The 12,503-nt window shown below is 40.4% G+C and overlaps 3 protein-coding genes across 4 annotated transcripts; 1 reads left to right on the plus strand and 2 right to left on the minus strand.

The window, feature by feature from the left end:
• Positions 1 to 303: 303 nt before the first annotated feature.
• Positions 304 to 3,031, minus strand: Mpcp2 (Mitochondrial phosphate carrier protein 2). Of its 2 annotated transcripts, none has more exons than XM_020950914.2 (4): positions 2,990 to 3,031; positions 2,253 to 2,675; positions 1,673 to 2,013; positions 304 to 1,150 (listed from the first exon to the last, which is right to left on the minus strand). In XM_020950914.2, exons 2-4 carry the CDS (start codon positions 2,640 to 2,642, stop codon positions 814 to 816), a joined length of 1,068 nt encoding a protein of 355 aa, XP_020806573.1. In that variant the 5' UTR covers positions 2,643 to 2,675; positions 2,990 to 3,031; the 3' UTR covers positions 304 to 813. The 2 variants fall into 2 exon arrangements, with proteins under 2 accessions (XP_020806573.1, XP_020806574.1); XM_020950915.2 differs by having other exon boundaries at positions 2,840 to 3,031.
• Positions 3,032 to 4,194: 1,163 nt separating this feature from the next.
• On the plus strand, positions 4,195 to 5,041 carry LOC110182786 (uncharacterized). Its single transcript, XM_020950912.2, has one exon. It carries the CDS (start codon positions 4,286 to 4,288, stop codon positions 4,823 to 4,825), a length of 540 nt encoding a protein of 179 aa, XP_020806571.1. The 5' UTR covers positions 4,195 to 4,285; the 3' UTR covers positions 4,826 to 5,041.
• Positions 5,042 to 5,326: 285 nt separating this feature from the next.
• On the minus strand, positions 5,327 to 12,358 carry LOC110182772 (zinc finger TRAF-type-containing protein 1 homolog). Its single transcript, XM_020950892.2, has 8 exons — positions 11,744 to 12,358; positions 7,626 to 7,684; positions 7,391 to 7,505; positions 7,203 to 7,326; positions 6,987 to 7,139; positions 6,492 to 6,769; positions 6,318 to 6,421; positions 5,327 to 6,255 (listed from the first exon to the last, which is right to left on the minus strand). Exons 1-8 carry the CDS (start codon positions 12,131 to 12,133, stop codon positions 6,228 to 6,230), a joined length of 1,251 nt encoding a protein of 416 aa, XP_020806551.1. The 5' UTR covers positions 12,134 to 12,358; the 3' UTR covers positions 5,327 to 6,227.
• Positions 12,359 to 12,503: the final 145 nt, after the last annotated feature.

Raw genomic sequence — 12,503 nt, forward strand, 5'->3', positions numbered from 1 at the left:
TGTTATTAAAAAAATACAAAATAAACCTTATAGATCACGACTGCGATTTATAATTTGCAGTGTGCACATAATAAATCTAAAAATATAATCATTAGAAATGATCCCATCAATAAGATCAACTACCCAACTGCACTTTGTTGCCTCCCATGGCTTACGTTAATCAAACACCCCATAAAAGCTCAACTTTCAATGTCAGGAACACACAATTATATTGGTCAAAGGCTATCAACGCTAGACTTTCATCATCAGAACCAGTTCCCCATGAAAAGAGTTACAATAGATTAGAAAAAATGCATCTTTAAGTAGTGGTTTTTATATATTTTATAATTTAATTTATTCAGAGTGCTTTCTGTTTGGGGAACGGAGCGGGGGTCAAACAATTGAAACAGCATAATATCATATTCGCATGTGTGGCGGGGTGAACAGGAGGGGCGTCTGACCAACGAGGGGACAACATACGGGCATACTTTCCAGCGGAAACTAGACTCACATTGGGAGAGGGTCTAAAGATATAGTATATAGTGTTTAGATTGTATATGGAATTGAAATACTTTGAACTGCAGTTTGTAGCTTAGTTGCTTAAGACAGAATGTTCAGTAACTAAAATAACTTTATAATAGTAGTGTAGATAAATTGCCGTGACATAGAAACGCAACGAGTTATGTATGTTGTTCCAGGAATGTACACACGCAACACTGATCTTGAAGAGATATTAGCGTTAGAAAGTAAAAGTATGTTGCTCTCCTTCATAGGTTTTGCCCACAATCGCGCTAAACTGGATCAACTCTGTAGTATCTTCGACTAATCCCATATTTATTGCTTGCCCTTCAGGCTGGCGGGCATCTCTGGTGGCGGCGGGCGAGGAATGCCCAGGGCGACCTTAACACCATCGTAGATGAACCATTGCAGAGCGGTCAGGGTACCGATCATAATGATACGCGGCGTCAAGCCATTCCACATTCCCTTGAAGCCCAACGACTTGGCCACATCCACAGCGCTGGCGCCCTTGGTCTGGTTCAGTTTGGACACCACAACGTCAGCGGGATGAGAGACAACGGCACAGAACACACCGGCAATGTAACCAGCGGCAAATGTAACAACCAGCTGCTCGCCCTTGCTGCAGTCAGCACGAGGCTTGGGCACCACATACCTAAGGGAAAGACAATTGCATTATTAATATCAATATATATTTATATTAAGCAGAGGATTTACTAGAATTTAGAGTAGGTTCTGCCTTTATATTTTTAGCATTACATAAGGCAATGCAAATTAAAGTTTATTGATTTTTCACGGCGAAAGTAAACCTAACTTATGATAACTATCTGTATCTTGTCTAGATAACTATAATTTACTTTTACGTCAGTTGTTGAGACGTCAGAATTCCTTATCTGCTGACTGGCAATACGCTAAAAATTAATTTTCACCTAAAGAATAATTTAATTACTCGATGATATTAGGAAATTTATGCATTTTTAAATTAATTAAACAACATAAAGGCTATTGGCTTACTTCAGATTCTTTCCTTTAAACATTTAAGTGGACTTTGACCCTGATAAGAAAACACAATGAGCAATGATAATAATAATAGACTAAACCACAGAAATAGCAACACAATTTCCCCTTCCTAACTATAAACAAATCCTCTTACTTCAGTTCCTTTATAAAAACTTACTTGTACAGCAGCTCCACGGTGCGCTCGAAGCAAGCGAACTTCATCATGGTGTATGGGATCTGTCGCATCCACAGTGGCACTAGACCCTTGTAGAAGGCATTGACGCCCTCCTCCTTCAGCATCTTGGGCACAGCCTCGCGGAAGGTGTTGGCAAAGCCGGGCACAGTCTGGATCTTAACCTTGGCAGCCTCGAATGGTGACAGGGCAATATCGGCGAAGAACTCAGCCGAGGCGGAAGCAGCCAGGTACAAGGAGGTGCGGTACAGGTAGGCATTCTCCTCACCAATGATCTCTGAGTACTTCACCTTGAACAGCTCGTACAGACCGAACTTGCAGAGACCCTAAGGAAAAGGAAATCCGAATTAATTATAACAAACAATAAACAAATACACAAAAATGATAAGATATATGGGAGATTAATTGATTGATTGATTAATCTCAAACAATCCAATTTGAACTTCTTTCTTAGGCTTATCTATGCCAAGAGCTGTTGGAATCCCATGTAATTGAGGCCATCAGGTGACCGTGTCACGTTCCTACTGCTTTCAACTGATTATGCAACCCCCCGACCCCGACGTACCTGCGCCGAATAACCCAAAAGGGTGGGGAACCATCCCTTGGCCAGGCCGCGGGCTCCCTCCTCCGCAACGGTGACCTTGAAGCCATGCACCAGATTCTTGTACTTGGCTGGGTCCACCTGCAGACGGCACTTGACCAAATCCAGTGGGACCACAAAGGTGTGGGTGGTGCCGCAGCTGAGGATGCCACCGATACCGCACAGGGCAAAATACTTGTTGCTGCCGAATTCGCACGAATCATTCTGGCTGGCAGAGGCGGCCGCAGCGATCTCGCGTCCCTTGACGGGCTGAGGATCCTCGGCAACCAGTTTGGTGGCGGCGTCACATTGCACCGGCGTGAAGGGGCTGCGGAAGGGTGAGTTCCTGGCAGTTTCGAAGAAGCTTGAGAACATCTTAATTGCTGGATCTGCTACGGACAAGGTCGTCTGCAAGAGGAGGGAGAGAGAACTATTAGCTAGATCTATATCTATCAGGCGCCGCCAGACATGTGCTTTATCTAATTATATTTCGTTCAGCCGCGCAATCAGCTGCTGGCTGCTTTTCTAGGTTACATAACGGCGTGCCGTGCCAAGAATCCCATCCCACTTACGGGGCGTCTCCAGGCAGTTATTCGAATACAGAAGCGTAACAATATTTACGGAAATTTTGATCTGATTTCGGAACTAGTGTCACTTTTGAATTAAATTTTTGACTGGAGAGTCTTATGCAATTTTCTCGGCCCTAAAATTTTTGCACTTACACTTCGTCAGCAACGTTCGTAGGCGGGATTCAAAAGAATGGTGCGGGGGGGTCATGAAAACGCTTCAAAAGCTTTTGAAAAAAAGCTGCCAGTACATCGGAGCACTATCGATACTATCGATGTTTTGAAACAATTTGTGTTAACTAACATTTTACACCTTACACGTGTAGATTTAAAGGTAAATGGGATAGAATTCTCATGTAGGAAGTAGAACTCTCATATAGAAAGTAAAATTCATTAACGAATCTGCAGCTGACAAAACATCGGAACACTATCGATACTATTGACAATTTTATACGTTTTACACGATATCGACAGTGTGACCATGGACGGGTCAAGAAGAAATACACCAATTTACTGTCGCTGTGCTTATGTGATGAATTCATAAATTCGTTGATTGATATATATGATGTTCTTAAACTATTGAAGCTCAATTTACTAACATTTTCATGTATTGAAGACAAATTTAGCCAATATTCGCGACTTTGGTCAGCAAATATCATACTAACATAAAAATAAATATCGATTCAAGGGATTCGATATTTGAGATTTTCTTGGGGGAATAATATAGACAAACAGCCTGTTATTGCTGAAAATCAAACATATATTTCGATTCGAAATTAAATTCTCAATAAATAATAACAAAATACAAAGAAAAACAATGTAATTCTGCATATTTCCATATTTTAAAATTAGTTACCCACCCTAGCTGGGTAATTTAATTTTAGTCCGAAAATTGTAACGCTGTAAAGGAATTATTTGCGACCGTATAAATCATATATATTCTTGATCAGCATTAACAGCCCAGACGATCTAGCTATCGAAGGAAAAATTTTAGACAAACATTTGGAAAATAATTATCATATAAATTGTAAATTCAGAGTATTCGGTTTTTTAACTAAGATAAGGATAAGGATATGCAGATTTATTAAAATTAACTTAAAATGAACTTAAATTCGGAATTAAAATTTAATTTTTTTTAAATAGTTATGATTTTCATAAATTTTGATTTGTCCAAAAATGTATCATAAAGATATCGAACGCGATTATCATGTATTCTTCGGTTCATAGATGCCTAAAAAGGCATAAGTACATATATTGGCATTCGCCATCTTAATACTAATTAATAAATACTATAATATGAAGTAGTTTTGTTTTTTAATTTTAACCACATTTGTTTAATTAAATTAATCGTCGATAGTGTAACGATGTTTTTGCAGCTGCCAGCAGGTGTGGCAACACTGTTTATTAGCACGCAGCACGTTTGTTATTATTTTGAAAATATTCTTTGACGAAATGGCGAAAACTAAACGAAATGTAAGGGCCAAGGCCAAGAGCATGGTGGGGGCGGCCAAACAGAAAGCGCAGGAAGTGCAGGCGAAGCTACGCCAGGAGCAGCTGCTCCACAAAACCCTTACGCCCAAAAAGACGACCACCAAGAAGGAGAAGTCGGCGGCCAGGCACAAGAAGCTCCTCAAGCGCTTCGCCGAGACACGAAAGGAGCACAAGGAGGAGGTGGCCCGCAAGAATCGAGAGAAGACCAAAGTGATCGGAGACCTGAAGCCCCTTCGGGATGCCCTGCCCTCTCTGCAAGACATGTACAAGCTGGTTAGGATCAATCAGAAGGATTCCAGCGAGCAAACAGTGCTCACCCCTCCAGAAACTCAACTCAGTGCAAACGAGAAGATCCGGAAGAAGCGCAAGGAGCTGGTCAATCGCGTCAAGTCCTTCGAGAAGCTCATCAAGGACAAGAACTTTAAAAAGAATCCCCGCGAAGTCGTTGCTGCCCATATGCGCAACAAGTACGAGGCAATGGAGGATGAAAATGATGAATAGGGGTCGGGAAATCTTTTCAAATAACTGCTACCCGCCTAAAACCACAATTTTATAACTTAATTTTTATAAGAAATATCTTTAAAATGCATGTTATGTATTGGTACAGAAAAATTAGTCCATTATGTGCCTAAAAACCCTACAAAGAAATCATACTCTCAACTATGATATATAATTATAAGGAAATATCTTTAATATATATTTGGGTACACAAGAAAACAAGGATTTTGTTTTAGTTACTTAATGAGGCGACGTCTGAGCCTTATAGATATGGTCGGAACCTCTTTAATACAATTATATATATTGATATTGGAAGATACTCATATAAATATAAATAAATATAGCAATATATGAGCAGTACATACATCAATATTTGATATATTGGATATATAAAGGAAGAGGCATTAAACAAATTTAAAGCTGACAAACTTTTCATTATTGTTTTCCGCATATATCTATACAAGGTCCATTAAATTTCGTTCCAACATTAAAAACACAAGTTGACTTTATTAAGAAGTATCTTTATTATATATGCATTAGGTATAGTTATCATTTAACGATGCATTTTAAATATTACACGTACGAATGTAAGATTAAGCATTAAATCGTAAATCGAGGGTTAACAGAACGCGATTAGAATTAGACAAGATTTGAATGTGAACTCGAGTTTTGTATTATTATGGGCCTCTGCTTTTATGCCATTTGCCATTTCGGGGCTTTTTGTGTGATTTATGTAATCTAGAGCTACATCATTATAATATATGTGTATCATAGATCGTTATATATGCCGGGCTTAGAGTTTCGAATGTTGTCAACTTGGTGTTGTTCTTCTTACAGTGAAAATACAGAGCTATAAACCCAAAGGTCCTTTATGCATCCGCAGTGTTAATCTACATATTATATTGGTTATTGGTATTATCTGGTATCATCGGGGTTAGCTGGGCGTGGCTGGCTCCTTCCTTGTGAGATCATTTAAAAACGTTAGTCAAACACACATTGGCTGTCTTGTCTGCGATCCATTTGCGCCACCATTTCACGAACAGCAAAAATTAACGTAGCTATTGAAAAAGTGTCCCCAAATACAATGGCTTTATATATCATCATCATGTACAAAATGTGGGCGAATTCTACACATTATTCGTCACCAAACTTGGGTTACAACCTACAGCGTTATGTCTGTATAATCGCGATTGAACTCTTGATTGAAATATATATATATATTCTGACGAATCCGTTTCTCGGGGGAATTTCTTGTAGGTGTCTTCCGGGCGCGAAATTATTTATATATTCATAGAAAATATATTAACTAACCCTAGGTGGTTTTTTCTTTTTTTTTTCGTTTTTGCACATTCAAGAGTTTGAAACAACAAACTTAAGCTAAATTTGAAAATCTTTTTACGCGTGTTTACTTGTTCAGCAAGAACATGAGCAGGCTGCAATGAAACAAGAATCGAAAGTTAGAAAATTACCTTTAGAATGGTAACAAAAGACTCACCGGAAGTTAATGCCTTTGTTGGCCAGCATACGGTTGCATTCACTTGAGCCAGTGCCGCCGATGCCGTCTGGCAGCGGCAGGACATAGTAATCACTTTCGGTACTCTACAAAGTAAAGAATAGATTAAGTTTCTAAAATGTTTGCTATATTGATGTTCAATGCTCCATTAATTACCGTCTCTGTGAAGTAATGCTGATATATCTGGGTCGAAACTTTCATATCAGAAAACGGTCCCTTGAGCGCAAAGAAGTGTATGCTCATGGGCGTACTGGTCTTGGTCTTCAGGATTAGCTGGTAGGTAATGGTCCGATCATTCGATTGATGCGGATCGCGCTGGCTGTTGTTAATGCGCGCCTTAACCACCCATTGCTGGTTGAAGGCCGAGAAGCGAGCTGTTTCATAAAAGAGCTTGTGCACATACTCGTCTGTGCGATAAGGCTTCATCTGAAGATCTGTAATAACACACATATAAATAAAATTATTAATTATTGTAACATTATTTAACCCTCCATTAATGGAATTTATCTGTCAATCTTTTAAGGGCTTATCGAAAAAGGGCAAACTAGTTTCCTTAACCATAAGTGCGGGCCTTTTCTACACTACCCGCATTGATCAAGTACTTTATCTCTAATTCCATTAAGGAATTATAAGCCTAAACCCATCACTGACCATTGAATATAATCTTCTCGTAGCTCAGCAAGTCAATCAGGGTGTTAAACATCTTCTTCTCCTCCTTGATCATGACATCGTGTGCCTCCAGGGCAAACATGACCTCGTGGCCAGACTTTTGCGGATGCAAGCAGTTCCTCTCGTGCTCGGTAGCTATATGGAAATTTTGTGGTTAATTATTGCAGTTTAAAAATGATGGGGATAAGGCAATCATACTCTCATGGAAGGGTCCACGCCATTGGCATCCAATGCGATGGTATTTGCATTTCGTGGGACGCTCCTGGCACTCGTGCTGTTCATGGCGTTCAAGTGACTTGTATGGGAATTCTTTGTTGCAGAACTATTAGACAAGAAAAAGGTTAATAATAATATCTAGTGCGTTTTAAATTCAAAGATTATAGTACCTGACACTCGCTGGGCAATTCGGAGGCTGCCTTCTCCACGGCCAAGTTACGCGAAGCTGTGCTCTTTGATATTTCCACGCGACAGTTGGGACAAGTGGCAATCTGATCACGTAGGCTAAAGAAATAAACATTAAGGAAACACATTGAAAGGTGTAAAAGGAATAGAACAAGTTAATTAGGCTCAGAGATGGAAATTTCTCCTGATTTAAATTCGGTGTTAAGAGGGTATTCATACCGTCCATCCGCCAATAGGTGGGTAAAGCAGGCGGCGCACATCAGGTGACCCATCTGGCACTGCAAGTGAAAGGAGCAGAGAGAAAGGGAAATGTGATTTTAATAATTTCATATCTAAGATAGTTTTTTATTGGTAAATGGATAGAGAGAGATTTGATAACTAAAACAAAAGAGTGGAATGATAATTAACCTGCAATTAAAGAAAAAAGAAGAAAAAGTTTGCTATTAGTCAAAAATACGGCCTTGTTTTGCAAAGAGAGCTTGTTGGAGAGATATGGAAATGAGTGTGGTGTGGGTGGTGACTTTTTTGGTGTTTTCAATGAGTCTATTTTTGGGGAAAATGGAAAAATGGTATGAGTGGAATATGGATTTCTCAGTGGGAGAGGATGAAAGTTCTGAAGAGGTCTGAAAATGTTGTAGCTTTAGGAGTTCCAGTTTGTATATTCTATTATTTTTTTTTGGTTGAAATAAAAACGCTATGGTTGTTGGTTTGGTTTTATTTTGCATTTTCAAGTTTCGCACTCTTCTTTGCAAATTTATTGAATTCATTTTCTCGTTTTTCTTTTTTTGGGGTTTCTTTTTTTTTTGGTTTAAATACATTTCAGGGTTTAACTTTAATGCTATATGGATGAAATCGGTTCTATGTACTTAGCTTTTACAATTACAATCTCAGGTTTTTCTTTTTTCGTTTTAGTTTTCTTGGTTTCTTTTTTGTTGCGTGTGCTTACAAAGGTTACGAAATCGAGTATTTATTCACTTAACTAAGATTAATCATTAAGTAGATAGAGAAAGAGAGATAGTTAAAGTTTATCTAAATAAGGCGCTGCAGCAAAATGAAAATTATAAGAATAGTTCTGGTTTAAATTTAGCATTCTTTTATATCGTATATATGTTGGTTTTGTAAATATATATTCTGTTTTATTCTTTTTGGTTTCATTTATGTTAATTTTTGTGTTCTTTTTTTCATTTGAAAGCCAATTAAATTGGTGTATTGTGTGTATGTGTTTCTCAATTGGTTTTCGGACATGAGTTTGTCAAGCAATTGATGAAAGAGAAGGTCTGGTATAGTGGACCGATAACGGATATATGCATGGTATCTATAGTATAATAGTATATAATATACACAAGTACGTCGCTTCGGCCAGATAATGCCGTGTCCAAAGTCGAGATCCAATCGAGCGTGACTCGACAAAGTGAAATGTAACCCCCGAGGAGCCTTCATTATAACATTACTATATCTGCATCGACATTTATTTACAAATCGGAATGCGGGCCGGGTCGGGCCGGGCCCAGGCTGCTCTTCCCTCATTTTGGAATTTCAGTCTCTATTTTTGGAATTAGCCAGCGTGGCCCAACAAGGAGCACTATTTGTGGACGGAACCGTAGAGTTTTCAAGCGATAAGCGATGGCTTTTCATTTGTTTTTCTTTTTTTTTTTGTGCCTGCACACGCGTGTGTATATCTTTTGCACAGTACAAAAATGTTTACTCGAGAGAAAGAGAGATTCTTTGGATTCTAGATATATACACAGTTTTGAAAACTGTTCAGAATTAATGTTTTATCTCTGCAGCTTATAATTCAGCTAATACAAAAGAAAAACAAATTCTGATAAGATATCATAGATCTCTTGAACCTATAGTAAACGTATAATCTTTTTGATTTATAATTATTTTCACCTCAAAATAATGATAATAATAAATAAATTCAAGAGTATAAAATATAATACCGATTCAAATTTAATGATTAACAACATTTAGTGAATTTTAAATAGGTCCTTCATTAATAGTGCATTCTAATCCCCCCTTTTTTACCCCCCTGTATGTTTCTTTGTGTATCTGCATCTGGGTTTTTGAGAGCATCTATATCTGAGCGCACATTTACTGTGTTGTATCTTGGCAGTTGAATGAACCCGTGAATTCGTGTTCTTTGATTGGCAATTTATGACCTAGACTAACTATACGGCAGCACCAGCTGCTGCTGCTGCTGCTGCTGCTGCTGGTGCTGGCTAACAATCTGATTGTTTAATGGAAAATCCACGAAACCACAAAGGAGTTTAACTCGTTTTTCCCCAACGATAACAATAACACATACGGAACAAAAATATATCACAACTCTCGCTCTTTCTCTCTTTTGCCATGTGCATTGTTTACTCGCTCTCTCGCTCTGGCACTCGCCCCCGTCATCTCATTCTCTCGCTCCAATGCTGCCGCTGCTCTCGCTCTATTGCCCTCTCGCTCCGGCTGCCCGCACTTGCGCCGCAGACACAACAAAACCAGCTGATGGTGTTTTTGTAGATAAGTAAGAATGGGGCAAGAGGAAGAGAACGTCAACAGTAGGTAAAATAAAAAAAGAAGGAAAGAGGAAATCACGCTAAAGATCAACGACGACGACAAAAAATTCAGGTGGGTTTTTGAGTGTGTTTTCAGGTATTTGTACCTTTCCCCCCGCACAAACACACACACACACACACACACACACACTAGTAAATACACTCGCACTTTGAAGAACCTAAAAAGTACACATAGCATAGAACTTAAGGCCGAGAAAAACTGGTAAAACGAGTTTATTCCAGATCACAGGTCTCAACCTGCACCAAGCTGATTCCACACAAAAATACATAATCAACAAAAAAAGTCATGGCATTGCATTTGTTACACATCAACTATGCGTAGTTTTCTTTTACTTTTTTTCTAATCAAAATTTAGAATAAAACGAAAAATAAATATCTCACAATTTTCCCCAGGGGCCTCAAGAACAGCTGATTTTGCCACGACATGGGCGAGAGCGAGACAACGCATGTGTATTACGACGCAGCAGAAAAACAACAACAACAACGCAATGCCGTAGCAAAAGCAAAACAATAACAGAGAGCAAAAATCGCAGGGTGCGTGCTTGTGTCAGTGTGTAGTCACATACATACATACACGCGGGGCCATAAAAAAGAAGTGGAAATGCAAAAGAGGAAAACAATCGTGTTTTTTTTTTTGTCAGGGATTCTTTAGCTAATTAATAGTTTCTGCGGGTTCTGCGAATTCCACTCCATTTTGTATGATTCATTTTGGTTTCGGTCACGTTTTTTTGTGGGATACAGAAACTGGGTTTTTGATATTTTTCTGTGTGGGTCAGCATTATTTTCTTTTTTTACGGTAATCCAAAACCGATTTCAATGACGCAGTTATTGCTGCTCAAAGCAAGTAGGTGTGTTAGAGAAAGAGAGCAATGTCAACACACACAAACATATACGCCTTACGTAAAGATCTGTCGGTTGCAGCGGCGTAGAATCAAGGGGGGTCTGTCGGGGACTTCTTTAAATGAAATCGAAATGTCACTGAATAATTTTCAGGCTAAATATCACGAGGCATTCAAAACCCCCTTTGCCCCTGCCACTGCATTTATGCATTAAATTCAATCAATTGTCAGTTTCAGCGACAATGACGACGACGACGACGCCTACTTGAGCGTGAATGAAAAAGAATGCGAGAATTTGCCTAAAAAAGCAGAATGAATGAGAGAGAGGAAACTGTATACGCAAACATTGAAAATAAAAAGCTTTGAATTCCCGTTGTTGGCCTTAATTTGCCGCTGCTAAAAATAGGGCACCGCGCACTCCCCCTTTAATAGATTGGGTCCTAAACATAATGTTTGCTGGTTTCTATGACGCAATACAGAAAATCTGCAGTAAATGTTACTGCGCAAAAGAAGGGGGGCTCAGGGAAAGCGGAGGTGGGGGGGCCATAATTTACAGGCAAATGCAACGGTTCAAAGTTAGAGGGGTTGATTTCAAGCCGTTTCTCTAAAACGCAATAAAACTGCATTAGTTGGCCGCGAGTGCGACAAGGCCAGCCTGCTCTCTCCTATGCTGCGCTCGCCCCGCTTGCGGCGCAATGTTTTCAAGGCGAGAATGCAAGAGCAGCCCCGCTATCCGTCCCGCTCTCGCGCACAGCTGTCCGGGGTGGGGGCCAGCGGCATGGGGGAGTGTGGAGTGGTGGTTTCACTCTTACAGCTGAGCTGTCACGATTTGTTTGTATACAGAAGAATGGAATCTCTCTGCAAAGAGGAGGGGGGGAAGCACGGGCCCAGGACACGTCGACTACGCAGTTCGTTCCCTGCAAGAACTCACCTGGTACATGGCCGTTTTGGGCAGATCCAGGCAGACGGCGCAGCACAGCGCCGTGGAGATGCGGTAGGCCAGCTTCTCGTGCGTCCCAGCTGCGGCGGCAGCGCTCGACAGCGAGGAGGCGCCGCCCCCGCCGCTGCCACCGCCCCCGGAGCTGCTCGAGGCCCCGTCGAGCAACTGCTTCTTCGAGGGCGGCTCGCCGCTGCTCTGGGTGTCCAGCGGCACGCCCACAACGTTGTTGCCACCCTGCCCCCCGCCGCCCTGCGAGGAGGCGGACGAGGAGGAGGAGCTGGCGCTGGAAGTGGAGGCCTGCATCACGGAGTCGCCCAGCAGCGGAAGCGTCGAGGAAGGCGGCTGCTGCACCGCCGAACTGGAGGATTCCACCGTCGACATGGCTAAGCTAATGTCTTTAATTTTCTCAATTATTCTCTTTTCTGCTTTGGGCAATGTTCTTTTTTCACACTGACACTAGTTTGCCCAATTTTTCCCTGTCACTTTTCGAACAAGTTTTCCTCTGAGCACTAGATTGCTATAGTTTGACAGATAGTTTGTTGTTCTGTCGCCTGCTTCAATATTCTGGTTTTTAGTCCAAATTTTTTCGTCGTCCAAAATCAAAATCTGAAAAAGAAACACGGAAGCAGCTGTATTTATAGGAAATTCTTTGTTTTAGTGTGGCCTTTCGTCGCTTTTGTTGGTGTTATTTAACATTTTACATCTTACGCGCCTGAAAAGTCATTTTACACGTTTACAGATACATGAGGTC

Source organism: Drosophila serrata, unplaced genomic scaffold (assembly GCF_035046125.1).
Source record: "Drosophila serrata isolate PLE 108 unplaced genomic scaffold, ASM3504612v1 contig_71, whole genome shotgun sequence".
NCBI classification, from domain to species: Eukaryota; Metazoa; Arthropoda; class Insecta; order Diptera; family Drosophilidae; genus Drosophila; species Drosophila serrata.